The sequence below is a fragment of the Equus caballus genome, chromosome 14, assembly GCF_041296265.1.
Source record: "Equus caballus isolate H_3958 breed thoroughbred chromosome 14, TB-T2T, whole genome shotgun sequence".
NCBI classification, from domain to species: domain Eukaryota; kingdom Metazoa; phylum Chordata; class Mammalia; order Perissodactyla; family Equidae; genus Equus; species Equus caballus.
In genome coordinates this window covers 20,892,219-20,913,067 of record NC_091697.1, presented here as the reverse complement: position 1 = coordinate 20,913,067, position 20,849 = coordinate 20,892,219, and the positions used below count along the sequence as shown (strand labels likewise).

Below are 20,849 nucleotides of genomic sequence, written 5' to 3'. Positions count from 1 at the left end.
AAAATATATATAGCATGGTCCCATTTATGTAAATAGTGCCTGTCTCATTTTAAGTATTCAATAAATGTAAGCCATTATTATTACTATTATTATAATGAATACATACTACTTTATAATCAGAAAGATAAATTATAAGTTTAGGTACTTCTTTAATAAATAAGAAGTGTATTATTTCAGAAAAATTAAATAACATGTGGCTTTCTTTCCTAGAAATCTTAACTTACACAATATCTCACAATTATACAATTTTAGATTAAATACCTCTAAGTCATGGGAAGCAAGTAGCACTAAGAAAAACACTGCAACCCTTCCAATCATCTAAGGCATGGTTACATTCAGCATGTTGGACCACAGCGAGCTGGGCTGATACCATTATATTTAAAGTTTAAAGTCCTAGACAGAAAGGCAAGATGAGGGGTGGAATTTCAAGGGCTATGATGAAGAAGCCAATATCTCACACTGCACCAAAACTTAAGGCTTTTGGTGCACTCTTCAAGAGATAACCAACAGCTCCAGGGTAGGACATGAATGGAAATTAGGGATATTTTTCAGCTGTTGTCTTTAGGTAGAATTTCCACACACACAAAAAACCCAGAAAGGACTTAATTTGAATGAAAAAATGGGCAACTCTAGAACTTAGTTCCACAAATTCCATAGGAGTCTCAAGATTTGGATATATAAGTTGAAATGCAAGGTCCATGGCATTGCACTAATTTTTGGCCTACCTATGGCAAAAATTAGTTGAAACATTCAAAGATGAAACACTTTTCCTTTCCCCTTCTCCTTCTATGCAACAAAATAATACATCTGCCAAAGTAATAAAGAGCATGAAAAATACTACAGAATTAACAAGACAGAAAAAACAAAAACAAACAAACCAAGAACTTTAACTTTGAAGAACAGGTGAAGAAGAGTTTCCTGTACTGTACTGTACAGGATTACAAAACCAACACACAGACTTTGGCTGTCCTGATAAGTCTTACCTGAATCTTGCCCCATTGGCCCATTGCAGTACATGGCATGTTGCTCGATCTTTGAGCGGGGAAAGCCTTGGCCACATACTGGGCAGGATATCCGGGTAGTGGATGAGAAGGTAGAAGTAGGTATTTCCTTCTCAGTGTCTTCCCTGTTACCAACCTGAAAAACATGACAAATGGCAACTGTGACAGCTTTACTTTATAAAATCTCTTTTCCTCCAAAGAATTACAAGAGACTCCATCCCATATTTCATTTACTTTCAAAGAGACAATATCAATCAGTGTGCCAAATTCAGGACTGAGTATTGGGAGATACATTAATATAGTTAATACTTATTCAGTGTCTAACTACTATGTGCTAAGCACTCTGCATGTAATACTCATTTAATCCCCACTGTAATCTTACAAAGGTATTAAACATACCCTTTTTACAACTTAGAAAAGCACTGTCCAGAACAGTAAAGCAACTTGCCCAAAGTTACAGAACAAAGAAGTGACAAGAGCTGAAATTCAAACCAAGGACTATTTGGCCCCCAACCCTGAGGGCATTCCTCTCTCTTACACTGCAAGGCACTGTCCTCATTGGGTCAGTATGCTGTGTCTGCTGTGTTTCAAACAATCTGTAATTCAACAGCATCTTAAAGACACTTTTTTCAATCTCACAAAAGAACTCTGATAATTCTAAGTGACTTCGGACAAAAGGAGTTAGAAAACAAAAGAGATCTAAGCAAAAGGAGCCCAACTAAAATTTAAGAACCTAGGCCTCAGCTTAGAATAGTAAGACATATCACCTCTTGTGTTTTATTTGTGACTTTTGGATTGAAAGAGAAAACACAAGTACAACCCAAATATTTAAGAAGGCCTGAAGAAAAGTCATTAAGACAATCCACCAAAGCCATTCTTATACCTTCTCGCTCTTCCTCCTCTCAGTGTTTTATTGTCATCATTTTTTCCTATAGTCGCCAGTGTCTCTCAGAGGCAGTTTTATTTTACCTTTACAGGTCAGAGCTGAGAAGTGTGGAGTGATTAATTCAACAGTATGCCTGAGCACTGCGGCACTACTGCCTAACACTTGCTTCAAAGGACAGCATGTCCTATCCACTCAATGTGAAACTGTCCTGCAAAGCCACTGCTTCCATTTAAGAGCAAGGAGCACCTGGGCTGTCATTACATCTTACTATGGGGAAAAAAAAATAAACCCTCTTCTGGTACAAGAACAAAATAGGACCAAAACTGAAATGAGTAGATAATTTGAGCTCTGAGTCAATTGGATTTTTTTTGGTCTCTAAGTTTAGGCCATCCCTAAAGTCTACTGCTTGTATTGTGATCCAACAGAGAGGGAAATGGGCCATCTATATACCAAGTCAAGTAGTTTCTATAACTGCGAGAAAATGTCATTTTCAACACACTGGTCTTTTACTTAAAAAGACATACTCTGAAAGGGAAAAAAAGAAAGATAAGAAAGAAACTAACAGTGGTTGAGTTCCTATATTATTTCAGGCTTGGCTAAGCATTTTTCACATTCATCCCTCACAACAACCCAACCAGCAGAGGCATCACTAGCTCCAGCATTACAGAAGACAACATTGAGGCTTGGAAAGGCAAAGTAACCTGCTGATCACAGTTAATACGTGGACAATCAAGACTCAAACCCAGGCCTGTGTGGCATCAAAACCTTTAGACTCTCCATTCCACCACGTTGAGGCAAAAGCAAAAAGCACTCCCTCCGTTCTGTTTCTGGAAGCTGACCCTGCAGGGTACTGGGAGACTATCTGGTTCTATTCTTCTTCTCTAGAAGGTGGGGAGAGTTAAGAGCGTCTGAAAGTTCTAGGTGGTATTTATTCCAAGCTTAGTCACTGAGCTTCTCACCAACCCAGGTTCCTCTGTTCATAAATCTTACAGGGAAAAGTTGTCTTGTGCATGCAAAACCATTTGAACAGAGGGGCAAAAAATCAATATACCCTAAAATTTGCAAGTAGTCTTGACTTCCTGAAAGTTAGTGGCAACTGGCATTCTAAAGTTCACTAAGCACAGAAGTGTTACAGGACATGAATGTCACTGGTGCTCACACCCGTGCTATACTCCTTTGTATTCATCACCAGCTCTATAAAATATAGAGCATGTACCTTCAACTATTAATGTATTCAAGAGGGAGCAGTCTATTATTGTCTTATTGTGAATACAAGACCACTTCCAATCATATTCATAGGCAACCAAGAGGTTTCTGAACATTTTTATATTAAGATTCTTTCCAGCACCATTAAAAAAGTCTATTTAAATATTAACTGCAATGGAGGAACCTCAAGAGGAAAAAATACAAGCGAAGCAGCTTTCATTAGAACCAGGCAATCAGGGATTCAGTCTCTGCAGAGCTGCTTCTACTCCTTTTAAAATACTATACAGTCATTTCTCAAAAGAGGTACTTGGACACCGAATCTTGATCTCTTAAAGGTTGGTCCTTACCTCGTGGCCTCAAAAGAAATCTCACCTCAAGAAACAGACCCAGTGAAAATAAAAGTATGTCCTACAAATCACCAACCTCCCCATTCCCTCCAGTTTTATGTGTAGCTTTGAAAGCTATTTGTTTGGATGTTTCTCCTCTTATCATAAGGACTCAACACAGGTTACTTAAAAACCAACTGATGAAACTGACTGTCAATATAACTCATCTGAGAAAAGAATATCTGAGACTCCAACTGAGGGAAACTCTCAGGCAAGATATTCAAAAATCATTATTTCCAAAGGAACCTGACCACTGCTGGAAATGAAATCAAGGGGGATCACAATTCTGCCACGGGTATTCCAAATACTTCAAATACTGTTGAGCAAGTCTCTGTCATTAGTAAGCGAATATGTGAACAGCCACAATACATTACAAAGCAGTAAAATAATAACTGGTTCCACATGTATACCTCTACTTGTGCCAAATACCTGCTCTGTTTTATATTCTTTATCTAATTTAATCTTCAGAGCAACCCAGAAAAACAGGTTATTTTTGTCTCCATTTTACATATGAAGAACTGAAATTCAGAAAACCGTTCTTCTATGCTCACCTAATGCCCTAGGCATCTCTCTATCATTACATTTGTCAGACCACATTATAATTATAATTATCTGATTATGTGTCTATTTCTTCCCTTACCAGGACCATTTAAGGGCAGGGACTATTTTTTTCTTATTGATCTCAAAAGTCTAAAATAATAACTGGCGCACAGTATACACACAACAATATCTGCCAAATAAGTAAATAAAACAAGTAATTAAATAATCTGCCCAAGAGCCAGCCCGTATTGCCTAGTGGTTAAAGTGTGGCACTCTTACCACTTCAGCGGCCCAGGTTCGGTTCCCAGGCACAGAAGCACACCACTTGTCTGTCAGCTGCCATGCTGTGGCAGTGGCTCACACAGAAGAACTAGAAGGACTTACAACTAGAATATACAGCTATCAACTAGGACTGTGAGGAGGAAAAGATAATAATAACAATTTGCCCAAAGTCACAAAGTTAAGTGGTGGAGTTGGGATTCAAAACCATGTCTTCTAATTCCAATGCTCAAGCTCCTTGCACTAATGACCCTATATGCATATTCTAAGGGGAAGAGTCCACACCCTTTATGATACTATCTTTGTGCACATAAAGAGATTCTATCTTTGTATTAAGTGACTTGTAACTAGTCATTACTCAATAACTTAAACACTAAAGTATCTCTAATTTCTGTTAATAGAAACTTCTAAGACTATTTAGAGACATCCATAGGTATCAGCAAACAGCAACACCAAAAAGAGGACATTCAATGTGAGAAAGGCCATACAATTCTATCCATTTGATGTGTAGTGGTGCAGGCATATAGACTATAAGTTCTAAATAGGGTTTATGCTCTTTGCCCCAAACAAAGAACAGTCTCCTTCGCAGTCACGGATGGGTAAGAAATCAGCCTTGATTAACTAAAGGCTTGCAGGGCTTCTTCTGTAGGTTAGGATGACTATGTCAATAACACTCTGTTCCCCCAATGCCATTTAGAAGGTTCTAGTCTCTCCCTGGGAAAAGGACCTGAGGCCATTTTGGCAGAATCTAGCAGAAATTTGTCCTTAGTTGCTCTGCTACAGGGAGTGTCATCATCTCTCCTACCACCACTGGCATCAGGAAATCTTGGTCTGTCAGCTGTGACAGATCAGGTTCCAGGGAACTAAGCAGTGAGCATGATTCATGAAAGCAGAATTTCTACCCAGTTAGCTGCAGTGCAGACACTAGGGAGGGGATCTAACTTCTACCGTAAACACTATTTTCAAAAAATTTTAGTGTATAAAAAGGAAAAAGAGAATGAAGCCTTTCTGAGGTGCTCAGGATAAGATAGTATACACAAATGTTACTAAAATCTTTATTTCCACAGAAAAATTAATTTAATTCTCAGGCTGCTTTCCCTAACAACAGATTTTAAAGATTTTTCTTGAAATGGTAGTTCTTGGTGGTTAAACTGTTTTGTCAGACTCCACATGAAAAACGCACACTGAGAATCTTAATCAGAAGTATGAACCTGTATCAGTCAGCTTTACGGTTGATGCCAGATACGTGAAGTTAGGAACAGTAATACCACAAATAGAGATTTGCTTATTTTATCATGTTGCTATCCCGACTTTGCATTTCTGATCACGTCTAGAAATCACGGCTGAAAGTTATATCGTAATATAAATATAGTGACTTTTTCCAAGGTGGTTCATCTCTGTTACTTATCAGTATACAATGGAAAATATCCTAGACTTGGAGACAAATGTATGTTCAAATTCTAATTCCACCACTATTAGCAGTTTAAATTTGAGCAAATTACTTAAACATCCTAAGCCTGTTTCGCCATCTGTAATAGAAATAATAAAGCATATTACAGTACTCAAGAAATGGTAACTACTGTTATTTTCAAAAACGGTGCTGAACTGATCTTAAATATAAGAATCTCTCTCTGAGATAAGTGTCCCAAAAGCTACAACCCTCCATCACCTAAATCTTTTCAGCCAAGGTCAATGTTGCATCAGAGAGAGGAATACTCATAGAAAGTAAACACTGAGAAAAACTGTAGAGAATATTCACCTCCTTATCTGACATTATTAATGCATCCAGGGTCTCTCTGCTACCTGCAGAGACTTCTCTTTCAAGGTCAAAAATTTCAGGGGAACTTAGCTGTGTCTCTGTAATTAAAAAAATTAAAAGCTCATTAATTTTCAACTTGAAGTTTCATAGTTAAAAAAAAACATAAACACTTATTTCCCCTAAATTTAGGGTATGATAATACTGCAGTGGCAATATAGATCTAATTAGCTTCTTCTTAAAGCTTTACTGAGGCATAATTTACATATAACAGAATTCACCAATTTTCAGTATACAGTTTGATGAGTTTTACAAATGTATATAATTTATATATGGTATCATTTATACCACATAACCATCACAATCAAGATATAAAACATTTCTAGTATCCCCCCAAAATTCTAATGTACCCCTTTGTAGTCAAGCCCCTCCCACCTGGCTCCTTGCAATTACCAATTTACTTTATGTTCCTATAGTTTTCCCTTTCTAGAAAGTCATATAAATGAATTCATATAGTGTGTTGTCTTTTGTGCCTGACTTCTTTCATTTAGTATAACATGTCTGAGAAGCACCCATGTTGTTTCATACACCAGTAGTTCATTCCTTCTTACTGTGGAGTAGTACTCTACAGATACATAACAATCTGTTTATCCATTCATCATTTGGCTTCTTTCCAGCATAGTTTTGGTTGTAAAATATATTTACTTTGACAGAAAACAAAAACCTGCCAATATTAGTTCTGAGGTTAAAAGGATCATCAGAGAAGACAAAAACTGGGAGCAAAAATAGAAAATACATTCTAGACAAAAATATGCCTTTAATAGATTCTTTAAGCAGTATCTAGTCATTCAATATTAATTCGACAAACATATATGAACAACAGGTTCCAGGCACAGTACAGGCTAATAGTAATATGGAGATGTTAAATGGAGTCCCTCATATTCTGTTTCAAGGGTCAGCAAACTATAGCTCATGGGCCAAATCCAGCCAGCTGCCTATTTTCGTAAATAAAGTTTTATTAGAACACAGCCACACTCATTCTTCTTTGTATTGTCTATGGTTACTTTTGTGCTAAAATGGCAGAGGTAAGTAGTTTCAACAGAGGCTGTATGGCCCACAAAGCCTAAAATATTTACTATCTGGTCTTTTATAGGAAAAGTTTGCCAACCTCTGGTCTAGATACCTATCACTTAATGCAACAAAAGAATAGTAACTATATTTCAAAGAAAGACAATAAATCTGGAAAAGAATTTTATCTCAGAACACAAATCCAGTAAGTGCTCTGTTATCTACACCGTACATCTAACTGGTACTTCTGTGCTTCACAAATACAATGAATGGCCAATGTTGGGCAACTAAAGTACCTGCAAGAAACTAAAGTATCTTCTCAATCATCAAAGAAGGATTAAATATATTTCTAATGTTAACTACATTTTAATACATATTTTTTTGAAAATTGGATACACACACACAGATTTTACCACCTTGTTGGAAAAAGGCTTACACTACACAAACTTCAAAATCTTCTCTGTCAAGTTTCCCTGAGAGATATTACCAAAAAAGAATTCGGCCTGTTAGAAAACAAGAGCCACTCAATGCTTGCACTACTGTAATAATAAAGTCTTAAAGCTTTCTGTGAATGGCTGGAATGTTCAATTATAAACACAACTTAAGAGGAATTAGATCCTTAGAAATAAACAATGCTAGCAGCATGTGCAACGTGTGCATGAGACTATAATCCTGCTTCTTCAATAAAGTGAATAACTCCAAAAAGATGTTATCATTTTAAAGATCAGACCCCTGGAACAGTCAGAAATATGAGACAAAATAGGTAAGATGAACTACTACACTCAGTCTGTTTCACCCATTTAGAACAAATTGTTCAGACAATTTAGATGCATAGTTTCTAAACTATATATTTAAAAAGAGACTCAGGAGTCTGGCTCCATGGAGAAGTAGTTATACTTTCTTAGCAAAAGGAACAGTAACATTATGGAAACCTTTTGCAATCTCATTTAGAAGTGGTTATGTCAGCAAACAGTTGGACTTAATCAGCAGGCTACTGACAGCAAGTCATGATCATAAAAGTTATCTAACCTTAGTCATGAAGGGCTTGCTTTTTCCTCTCTCATTAACTAGGGCTTTTAAGATTATTATATTTGCAGGTTTCTCCAGCGAGATCCTAGGGTGACATCATATGCTATCATCCTAAGTGGACAGATGAGTGACCTCCCAACAGGATGGTATAAGTCAGCAGTCCCAGACAGAGAGGGTGCAAAGTTTTCTTTTCACAAAGATAGTACAGCATTCTTGAGTGCTCCTGCCAAAACTGGAGCACCTAAGTAGTGGGGTCTCTTAGGGGTATCATTAGGCAGTAAAACAAATACATTTCAAGTGAGTTAAGAAACTACTTTCAAAAAAAACCAACACAGCTAAATTTTAAAAATAAGTAAAGAAAGGCCTTTATGATATGCTGCCAAATGTTTAAAAATATTTACAGGACATTCCTAGACTAATGTGTAAACTAAGTTTGAGTCTCTGTGGAAAAAACTTGAAAAAAATAAATAAAAAATAAGAAAACTACAAGTCTCTCTGATCCTGAGAGATTATATGAGATCTAAGGGAAAACTAGATATGACTTATGGTAACACGTGTACCATACTTGCTACCCAAAGAGTTTAAACATTAACAGGAAGTCCCTCAACCTCACATGAATGAGGTTACTGATAAATATAAAGGGCCCCACTTTTAAGAAAAGACAAAAAAGAAAATATAAGCTGAAACAAATTCCTTAGAAAGTAGTAATTCATATCACAAAATGATTCTTCATATTATACAAATGATTCAACTCAAGAATTCCCTTACATGGTGGGTATTTTAGCTCATTTTAAAATTATTTTATATATCAAAAATTTATTAATGTGCAACTTGGAGTGACCATCTCTTCTACCTAAAGCAAGGTACATATATCTTCTTTTCATCTCTACAATTAACAAAAAGCAAAATACACTACTTAATCGGGTTAAGTGTCTTGTCTAAGTCCAAAAATAAGTCAATGACAGAACTGTGCATAAAATTCAATTTCTGGACTCCCTATGTAATAAGAAGTGAATAGCAATGTAAAACTACTAGTAAAAGGCTCTAAGAAAAATCTGCCTAATGACAGGCAGATTTGAAGACAGCCCAACTCTGAGCACCCATAAACTCTGAGAACCCATAAACCAAAACATAAACCCCATTTGGCTCTGAATATACAGTTAAGTACTATTCCTGATGCTTTGCTACCATCTCTGATGAGGGTGGTAAGCAAACAAGCAGAGAAAAGAGCCATGTTAATTTTAAAACTAAAGCATCTCTATCAAGAGAAAAGGCTGAGAATCAGAGCCAATGTCCATTAAAAAAAGCGTGTGTGTGTATGCATATGTAAGTATATATATACATGTATGTGTGTGGAGATATACACACACATCAATCACACATAAACCTTCCAAGAGCGAGTTGATAAAGTCAGAAAAATTAATAGGCACAAAAAGGTATATAGCTAGAGATCACAAATACGGTAAAATCACAGTGGGGTGCTTACCAGGACACACGGTGATTTCTTCTGCAGAACTCTCTGGCATAAGGATTGAGCTTCTCTTGCTGATGAAAACAGTAATGCTGAAAAAGAACCAAACCCCAAATGAATTCCCGGTAAAATAAATCAGAACACCAGGGCAAAAGCAATGGTGAGTCATTCACAAAGCCACAAGTAATCTGATACGTGCTGCCCACTACCACAAAAGCACAGCAGGGAAGCAAGGAATCAGTAGTGAAAAACTCCAGGCTAGAAAAAGGAAAAATAAACATGCTTACAACTTCAGTTCCAGTGAAATCACTGAATGAAAAGAACCCCCTTTTGGAATCTTCAAAGGAAAGCTGAAGGGTAAGGACTATCTATGAATACCATATAAGACAAAAAACTCCACTCCAATATAAGGATGTCAAAGGTGTTTTACAGCCTCCATCTCAGCCTTCTGAAAGGTAGAAATCTGTAAACTCCTAAGAGAAGATATGGAGATTCTCCTGACAACACACTAGCTTTTCCCTCACTTTGCAGTTAAATTTCCTCTTTATCTCAAGATGTGGCTTTCCAAGCAACAAAAATAAGATACAATTCCAAACTGCCCTACAGCAAAAATCTGCCCACACAAGTTGAATATCTATTCTGAGAAAAACATAATTATGAATGGTTTACTCTGCCTGTTCATTGAGTGCAATCTCTTCCTGACACAGGAACACATGGCTGAAAGATCTGAGCATCTGAGCTAGCCCTCTCCTGCTTCATAGAGCTTTACAATTAGTCTGATCAAGTATGCAAGAGGACACTTAAAAACACAAATCCTCACATCAACCAACTACCACAGAGAAGAGAGATTAACCACCACTGATTCATGATAAATAACTAAATCCTGATAGGAAACCACAAGTGATTTCTCTCTCTAAATAAAACATCTCATAGCATTTGTTATAAACCCAAGTCAGACACAGTTTACTCCACAAGTAACATTAGAGCTTCATTCAAAGGGTCCATCACAAAACAATTTGCTGACATTTATAAAATGGGCTAATCAATTTGAAGGCAAACCGCATTGCCTGCAATTCCAACTCTCTCCTGGTGACAAAGCATATAATCATTCATTAAAACCCACATCTGCTCTGCATAAGGCTCACCACAACAAAGCATAGAGGCCTGCAGGAAGCAAAGGGCCTACTCCAGTTAAAACCACTTCTAAAACTGTCTTAGCAGGAGAATCAAACCAAAGCCATATTCCTCAGCTCAGGAAGAAATACCTAGTAGTATCAACTTAACCAAAGGTCTAAGAACACCACCTAATTTATAGGAAATGGCAACTGGGCCTCAACTTCCACATGGGAGATGAAGGTCACTCAACACAAAATTAAGCTCTTGACTAATCCCCAAAGGTCAACTACCGGATAAAAGGGAAAAGTAATTGGAAGCCTGATCCAGTTAATAGTGCAATTTGTAGCCAATCAACCACTATATATTATTAAATATAATATGTAATATTATGTATTATTACCGTCTTCTGACTTAAGACGGTAACCCCATCAATCAATCAACAAGAATTGAGAAGGTAATGCAAATACAACCATTTAAGGGAAAGATGAGATACAATCAGATTAAAAGTGGCACAGGACAGGGAGTGAGGGTGATACAGGTACTGTCCAGCCTGAATAATATGAAGGCATCAAGAGGATGAAAGTCTTAAGAGCAGACTTAAAAGATATATACGGTTTGGATATGCAGATGAAATAATCATAAGCAGAAGGAACAAAGAGAGAAAGGGGATGGGAAGACTAGAAAGAACATAAAGAAATCAATCCACAGTCTTCAAACTGGCATAGGAAACTAGTGTAGTCAAGTTAAGAGAGTTGCAGGATGTAACCACTTTTCAGGAATAGTGTAAATGGGATTTGTGACAAGATGGCTGGATTGGACAAGAAAACCCCTAAGATCTCTTCCACCCTAATATTCTAGGCTTTTACGCGATGCATATATGAGAACTGGGAAATAATGATTTCTCCTAGCTTGTGCTTATAAAAGAACCAAAAGACCCCTGGCAAGCTGTCCCTATACAGTCTCACTTACGTGGTTCATCTTTCTTATTCTGGCACCCTCAGAGAAGAATTCAGACCCAAACAACACATAATCTTACCTTTGTGAGGCAGGTACAGAGTTTCCTTCTTCAGAAGTTTCTTCAACAAATAGCCCTTGGGAAGACTGCAAAGAGAGACAACATCCTAAATATAGAGGCAGGCATAATTGGTTTCTCTTCCTTTTTAAAAGAAATTTAAATTATTTAACATTATCACTCAGCAATTAGCAATAAGAATAAAACATTTTACGTAAGTCAGTAAGTTTCAGTAATAAGAGCATATCCTGTGGAGTCAGAAGACTAGGATTTGAATCAAAAATAAATCACCTATTAACTTTGTAATCTTAGGTAAGTCACATCTGAATCTGTTTCCTCATCTTAAAATGCATATTAACGATTGCCTCACAGAGTGTTACTGTGAAAATTAAAAAGATAATATATGCAACGCACTTTGTAAAATGCAAGATATATAAATATCAATTGGTGAGTCAAATGAATGATGATTTCAGAAAAGCAGTTACAAAGCTTTTAGTGTGGAAGGAGGAAATATAAAAAAAGTCCAGTTTTCAGTGGAAATACTAACTTGGGAAAAACACTGCAATCCATGAAAGAAGTCTCCGGGTACAAGCAAGCCATAACATAAGACATTCCAAAGGGAAGGTTACAAAGATTCCTGTTGCTACAAAATCTGCCACTATGGTTTTGATGTCTGGCTACAGGAATATGTTTTAAGAAATCTAACAAATAGGGATTGGATAAGCGAAAGATTATTTTCTTTGATTAACGGTAGAGTTGGTACACATGTCAACTCATTAAAAGTAGGTGCACAGAACAGAAAAAGCAGCTACTGCTGCCTTAGGAGGACTTCTGAGGCAGTGCCTGGGCTGTGAGGTTTCTTCCAATAGAAGTAAAGCTGAAGTTTTCAGAGTCTCCTAACAGGGTATAAATAACCTAAATAACTTAGGCATCTCTCTACCACTCAGGTAAATAAATGATGAAATACACCAAAAAACAGAAATAGCTGAGATGAGCCTTCAGTCAAAGGGACGATAAAGCTGTACAATGATTGGGAACGTAGTCATTATGAAAAATGAGGGCTGAACAAAACTGTCAAAAGGACTAAAATACAAGAGCAATAAATACTTCACCTGACTATGTGTTTGAACAAAGTAGTGACAAAACACTGTTTCATTCCTGATCTCTCAAAAAAAAAAAAAAGGCGGGGGGAGAGGGTAAATACTAACACTTAGTGTCCATTTAATAGAATTTTACCTTCTTAGCCAATGAAGGCTTGGGCTTTAGAAGCAATCAAGGTACTAATAAGTTATAAGATACCTACACCTCTACTTTAGGCTAAAGCATCACTCTACCTTTCCCAGTAGAAATTTTTTTTTAATTTACTCTATACCTATTATGTGCCAGACCCATGCTAACCACTTTAGATACAATGTCTCCTTTAATCCTCACAAAAAACTTCTGAGGCAGAAACTATTAAATTATTTTAGGAATGAGGAAAGTGAAACTTTGACAGGTTAAATAATTTGCCCAAAATCAAAGAGGTGGTCAAAAGTGGAGCTGAGACTTATCTGACTCCACAATCCATGTTCTGACCATTACTGTTATGTTGTTTACTCAAATGATGATCTTCCCAACCACTTCAACATAGAATCCCAAGAATGTCTTAACTTCAATAAATCATTTTTCATATCTCAACTAACACCTCAATGGCAGTAATTGAACATAGGGTAAAATTAAAGTAAGGTTCTTCCACAATATGAAAATAACATAGCAAAAAAAAAAAGCAATAAAATTTGATTAGAATACCCAAATCTAAATCAAGGTGAGCAGGGAAGCAGAACAGGAACGTAACTGTAACTAAGGAGGCTGCGGCCTAATCAAGATATTGCACTCTGCCTCAAGAAATAATATGCTAACGGTAAAGGGATAATTTGCAACAACTCTAAAAAAGAAAAATCCAAAGATCCAGAATCAAGCAGTGTCTTCCACACCATGGCCTGGGACGTGAAAGTGAAGAGACACATCGTCTGGTCACCACAGAAATGTCCTCTGTTATCAGGCACACGTAGCTGTAGCTAATCAGGTCTTTCCATAGACTAGGTGAATCATCCCTTAAAATTTCCATTTTCTGATTACTATTTCAGCTTCCAGATACCTTCACCCTAGAAGGAGGTACAGTAGATGGTAGACCTAAAGTATTCTGGTCACTGAAAATGTCTCTTTCATTTGGTGTGTAACTGTCATTTGGTGTACATATCAGCTTGAAGTTTCATTAGTCAAAGTCAGTTCCCACACCCCCACAGAATCTGGTCATTTCTGGAAAATAAATTCCAGTATCTGGACTGAAAAATTACAGATCAGACCCTGAAAAGCAGTGACCACATCAATATACAAGACCCTTCCACCTCCCTGCTGCAGGGCCATCAAGATGACATCTCCATCTTCATTAACAACTTTCCTATTGTCTGTGATGCCAGAAACCAGTTATCATTTGATTCTAAAGTTTTTATAACCTTCATACAGACTAAGTATTTTGCCCCAAGGTGAATGTTTTTCTGAGTCCCTGTTTCTAGGACTCTCTTGCTGTCTCTATCAACCAAGGCGTCTCAACTGTGGGCAGCTCCAGCAAAGCCATAATCAATAGAAAATGTTTAACACAAAAATTGTTTCTAACACAGTTCCTGAAAGCAAAAGACCAAAAGGTGAAATTACAATCATAAGACTTTCATTATGTGCCTATAAAATTAGTAAGTTTATTTCTGTTTGTTTTACTTTTTAAAGATATTATATTCTGTTAGCAAGGCTGCAGTGAACTAGGTAGGCATTCTCATACATTGCTGGAAAGAAGGAATAGAAATTTGAGCAACCTTTCTGAAAAGCAATTTGGCAACAAATAGCAAGTCTTTTTTTATGTTCATAACTCTTTAACCCAGCATTTTCTTGCTCCCTATGCCTAAGGACACTAATTTTAAATAAAGAAAAGTTTTATTTAGAAAGATGGTTATCACAACCACAATATCCAGCAATAGGAAAACAGTGAAAATGTTATGGTAAATTCATAAGCCAGAATATTATGTAGTCATTAAAAATGAAATCTATAATTAACTTTTAACATCATAAGAAAATGTTTACATAATGCTAATTTAAGAATACAAAAATACAATAATTTGATCTAAACCATACAAAAAATAGGTATAGAAAAAAAGATGAAAGAATACATCACTGGACGGTAGGATTGTGGATGCTTTCAACTTTATTCCTAATACTTTTCATCATTTTCCAATAGTTCTAAGTGATTTCTAAAATTAATGTTAATGATCACACTGGATACTTACTAGGTTGTCTGCCCAATCTCCTTTTACTGAAGACTGTCCGTCACCCCTCCCATGGCATTCCAGCAGTGGGCTCACAGCCATTTGTACAATTTGACACATACTCACTTCGGGACACAGCCAACAGAGCTGGCGAGGGCTTACTAAACCCAAATGGGCTGTAAGTCCTTTCCTAGAAATTTGAAACTGGAGTTGGGAGAAAGCAAATCTCCTGTAACCTGTATTTAAGTTTGGGAGCTTGTAGGATCAGTGTCTTCCACCTACCATGTGAAACAGAGAAGCAAAGGAAGCCAGTCTGCAGGGAGAAAAATGAAGCAGATACAATACAGCAGCGAGATACAGAAAAACTACAGACAATTTTCCAGGCCCACTACCTTCTCCAGGCTTGGTTACCATCCTGTTTTAGAATTTATGAGGCACGCTGTTTCCTTATGATAAAGTCCTCTTTTTTATTCAGCTAGTTTGATTTGGTTTGTTGTAGCCAAATAGTACCAATTAACAATATTATTTTTAGTATTTGGTGCCCTGTTCATGAAGATAGAGAACTTCTACCTAGCCTTTGGCTTTTCCAAAGGCACTGTTTTCAAACCTCAGAACTTGAAACAAGTCTATGCTCTAACACTCTGGCCCCTGGGATCTTTCAGAAAGCTAACAACATGAATTACAATAAATTATTAAGTGTTCACTCTGTGGAGTTAATTTATTCTTTTAAGGGGAAGCACCTCTGAAGTGCAAAGAACAAACAAAACGTGCTATCATGAGCATAACCTAACTTTCCTTTGGAAAAGAGGCAAGTCACTAGAAGAACTGTTAAGAAAAATGCTTTCTATTCCCATCTTTCCAGAATGTGAATGAAGAAGGCTGCTAGGGAAGAATGTTTCCCACAGGTATCCTAGATGAATGACCTCTGGTCCCTTCAAGAGAACAACTATCATTTATTGAGTGCCTATAATCTCCTAAGCATTATATTATACTAGGCATTTTATATAGTAATTCACTGTAATCATTAAAACTACTGCATGAATTTCTATTCCCATTTTCCAGATGTAAAATCTGAGATTCAGAGAGGTTAAATGGCTTGCTCAAAGATACACAGTTACTAAAATACAAAGTCGAAATTCAAACTTCAAATCCACGCTATGCTATGAAATCTCATAGCTACCATTTCTTGAACCCTTACTCTGAGAGAGACACAAGTAGGATAACAACAAAACCAAACCAAAACCTCAGAGTCCAACAAGAGAAATAGCAACAAAAAACAGTATAGTCATAAAACAGAATACTCTTTAAAATTATAATTTATAAAAAGTTTGTAATTATATGATTGGTTTATAATATTCAGAGAAAAAAATAGAACATAAGCATACATATCTATAATGTAATCTAGATATGTCAGAAAAAAAGTGAAAAGGCAACCCAAATGGCCCCAAACAGGGGATTGTTTTCAGTAAATTATAGAAAACCACGACAAGCAAAATCAGAAATATACCATTACATGGGGGGAAAAATAAACTGGAACACTATATGCACTTCTTATCACAAAGGACCACCTCCCCTAATATATAAAAGGTGCCTAAAAACCACAAAAAGAAAGATTATTGAAAGAGAAAAATGCCCCTAAGATCTAAACAGACAGAAAAGGAAATGTAAGTGGGTTTCAACTACATACATAATAAGAAAAATGCAAATTAAGACTGCATTGAGTTACTATTTTTCATCTCTCAGACTGGCAAAGATCAAGAAGTCTTGATAATTCTGTATTGGTATGGCTATGAGGAAGCTGGTTCTCATACACTGTAGTGAGTGTAAATTTATACAACCTCTGTGGAAGGCAATTTGGCAATAGCTAGTAAAACTGCAAATGCATATATACTTTGACCCACCAATTAAATATAAAAGAAATTATCCTACAAATATCTCCCATGTGGATAAAACATCTCCTGTAGAAGAGTAATCGCTGCAGCAGTGTTTGTAATAGTAAAATACTGGAAACAACCTAAATGTCCACCAATAGGGGCACTGGATAAAACACACTCATCCATACATGGTGTATTACACATCCAAAAAAAAGAATAAATTCTTTATCTATTGTTATGGAATGATCTCATAGAGATATTAAATGAAAAAAGCAAGGTACAGAGTAATGGCGTGGCGTATGCTATCATACATGTAAAAGAAGATGAAGAAAACAATATATACACACATTTGCCTGTACTACATAAAATATCTTGGAAGGATACACCAGAAACCAGTAATAAAGGCTGACTCCAAGGAGGGAAACTGATGGGCTGGGGAAGGGGATAGGAGATAGACTTTTCATGTATATCTTCTTGAATTTTGAGCCATGTGAACATTATTACCTATTCAAAAACTTAATTTCTTAGAAATAATAAACATTTTAACACACAAAATTTATGGTATATCTGTATGACAGAATGTTGTCAAGTATACTTAATAAACAGGAAAAAATATAAGATAAACTATTAAGTGAGGAAAGGAACAAAGCTTATACAGAAGTCTTCATTTTGTTGAAAAATTAGAAAAAATATTTTATATGCATATAAATAATGATTATTGCCTCTTGGTGGTGGGATTATGGGTAATTTTTTCTTCTTTACACTCCTCTGTACTTCCCCAATTTTCCGTAGTGAGCATGTGTTACTTCAAAAATCAGGGGGAAAAAAGACCACAAAAAGAACAAACAGCTAAAATAATCCTTGTTTAATCTGTGAATAAATCATCCTTAATCACAGCATCACTGACCCTTACCTGACCATGACTGGTTGTTGGTTCTTCCTCCAACAAAAGTTTCTCTTTCAAGCTTTTAATTGGGCTTTCTTGGAAATCCTTGGTTTTTGAGTGCCAGACAGATGCCCTAGACTCCTGCCTCTCCTCTTTGTCTTCATCTCCCATATCTTCTGAGATGCCTTCATTTTTTTCACTAGCCTGATCTCCTTGGCCACATTCATTCTGGATCAGAGAAGGAGGTCTAGGTAACACTGGTTCCCCAAACTCTCTTTTTTTAAAGAGCTGCCTCTGAGCCATTTTCAGGCTCTTTTGATAAACTTCCAACTGGCAGAGAATGACCTTGGTATACTGGTTAGGGTCTACTCCAGCAGGGCAGAATGGAATACCCCAGAAGTAGTGCACAGTGCCCCCAATGTCCTGGAGACCTTTGGCATCTGCTGGGGTAGGCAGGCAGTGCCTAGATGTGTCCCCCCTACCCTGGGCAGCTTTGTGAAAAGCACAACCCCTCCCAGTACTTTCCTGTGGCTTCCCACACTGTGTGCGCTCAGCCAAGCGGCCAGTACATCTGTCAAAACATTTAACGTTCTCATTCTCAAACACTGGCTGGCTTGACTGGTCCCAGCTTCCTGAGCTGCCAGAGACCGGCTCCTCTTCAGTGTTTTCAGTGTGGTCCCAAGGCTCCTCTCTTTCCTCAGCCTCGTTTCCCTGACTGATAAGTGAGCCTTTAAACAGTGATGGAGGTACCAGCTGCCATATGCCTGTAGGGTATTTGAGAAAAAGTAGGGCTAAGGACAAACTTTTTTATTAAGAGGGCTTGGCAAGTTATCACTTACCAAGAATTACATAATGTGGGTAAAAAAGGCTCTTCTTTGGATTTAACCAAATGTTGGCTTTTCCTTGAAGACAAAACTATGCTGGATATTAGAGAGATCTCAACTACTTTCTGATTTAACCTCTTTAATACCACCAAAGGGATTTGGGGCATTTCTGTCTATCTACTCTCAGCTTGAGATCCCTGTGATATGGTTATACGTGATGAGTGGAAGGAGTCAGAACAGGGAGACATGCCTTCAGTGGTCCCAGAGTCTGTGGTTTTCTCTTGGTGGGACTGTGAAGATGGTCCAGTGGCCACAGGTCGAGATCTTGTAGCAGAAGCATCAGAAGGCCGGCAACTCTGAAACAAGTGATCCCACACCAGACCAGGTTTATTATTAAAATAGCTATAAATGAAGGGTCACAGAAGGACACAAAGGGGAAGCCACTGTCCCTAAGAGATTCTCCTCTCTAAAACAGAGATGCTCAATTCAAATGAATTCCACAGCATGTACTGAATGCCTACTATGTGCAAAGTGCTGTTCTAGATCACTACACTAAACCTTTTTCTAATATAGAGAGGTGAATGGCATAAAGGATGGCTCAGGACCTGGCACTGGCAAATATCCTTCACATTTAAAATAATTTCAGTTACATATATTCAAATCATGATTTAACATTATCTGAAAAATTTTAAAACTGCCCATTCTTTCTCTCCATAACCCACCTCTGGTTCTCATTCTCTTTGCTCTCCCCACAAAACAGGAGAGGTAAGCACCTTATCTTGTTCCCTTTTGGTTTCTTGGTACTTGGTAACTCTCTTTAGAAGCTGCCAACTACTATGGCTCTCTTAAGCCATGGACTGAAAATCTGTGTGGGAGAAGAAAACTCTTTATATAGAATTACCAAAACACTTCAAATTGGGTTCACCAACAATCCAACATGGACTTTAAAAATTATTTTGGGAAATATGTGTTAGCTGAAAACCCTATAAACTACTACAGCTAGTCCCTAATGCAGCTATAACACTACAAAAGTAAAAGAATGTTGCTGATCAATCCTAACAAACTTTTTCAACATAGCATATTTACATTCAGGCTTTCCGCAATGGCTTTCCTCAAGAGCTCCTCTTCTTCCTCCTCCTGGCTATTCACTTCCCTAGCTTCCTGCTCACTCATTTTGAGAGCCAGAGCAAACTGTTCTTCTTCTGTCATTTCTGTAAAAGGACACAGAAAAGAGAGGGGAGGGACACCACAAACGTTGAATAAGCATGGAGGCAAGAAACAGAATTATTAAACTTTTCAAGTGAAGACACTACAGACCATTTAGTACAATTTCATAATTTTATAATTGAGGAAAGCCCCAAAAGGTAACATGTTAGCTAAGATCAGTAGCAGCAGCTACAACAAGAATCCTGGGTTAACGAGACTGTAAGCTCCCGTGAAAGCAGAGTTTTGCCTGTTTTGTTCACTGTTGTATCTCCAGTATATAAAGGAGTGCCTGGCACCTGGTAATTACTCAGTAAATATTTATTTGGTGAAGGAATAAACAGAGGAATTGACTTCCAATCCAGGGCTTTTTGCTACATATCACGCGGCTTTATGCTCAACATTTAACTGGAATAATTCTATTCTTCAGAATCCTCTGATTTACCCAGCAGAAAAGAACATCCTAGTAACCAGAAAGTGATCGTCAAACACCATTTCCCATTAAAAGCAACTGGAGTACCCTGGAGAAACAGCTGATTCCAAGTCTGGAGCACGAAATGTAGGTGAGCTAGAATAGCTGTCATATCTGTGAGCAAGGAGTCTACCAGACACTACTAGGGTCATATCAGAAGAACTTTAACAGCCAACTTAAAAAGGTTCTGACTGGCCAAAAATGGAACTGGACTATCAATAAGGATAATGAATGCAATTAATTAAAACACATTAAATATGTTCAAATCTGAGCTCATAATGATACTTTAGAAAAAAATACGACTAACTGATCACTGCTGAAGAATGTTAATCAATTACTTTGAAAACTAGTAAATAAAAAGATAGAGAATCAAATTTTTGTCCTACTCTTCCAATACAAGTTATACTACTGGGTAACCAAATAGATGAAAAGAAGTTTCTCTTTAAAGAATTATTTCAGCTCTAAATGTAAAAGAAATGATAGAATATCACCATTTTGTATAATACCTATGGAGAGGATTTTGGCAGTGTCTAACAAACTACAT

General features: G+C 37.0%; 1 protein-coding gene across 8 annotated transcripts in view; it reads right to left on the bottom strand.

Moving 5' to 3' along the window:
* Positions 1 to 20,849, bottom strand: part of UIMC1 (ubiquitin interaction motif containing 1) — a 141,821-nt gene that overhangs the window by 31,553 nt on the left and 89,419 nt on the right. For all 8 annotated transcript variants that reach the window (XM_070233842.1, XM_070233841.1, XM_023617159.2 and 5 more), the window contains 7 exons: positions 19,717 to 19,841; positions 18,881 to 18,986; positions 17,834 to 18,570; positions 11,775 to 11,839; positions 9,638 to 9,714; positions 6,058 to 6,155; positions 984 to 1,137 (listed from right to left, as the gene is read on the bottom strand). In XM_070233842.1, the coding sequence (XP_070089943.1) occupies positions 984 to 1,137; positions 6,058 to 6,155; positions 9,638 to 9,714; positions 11,775 to 11,839; positions 17,834 to 18,570; positions 18,881 to 18,986; positions 19,717 to 19,841 (1,362 nt within the window). The remainder of the gene's footprint in view (positions 1 to 983; positions 1,138 to 6,057; positions 6,156 to 9,637; positions 9,715 to 11,774; positions 11,840 to 17,833; positions 18,571 to 18,880; positions 18,987 to 19,716; positions 19,842 to 20,849) is intronic.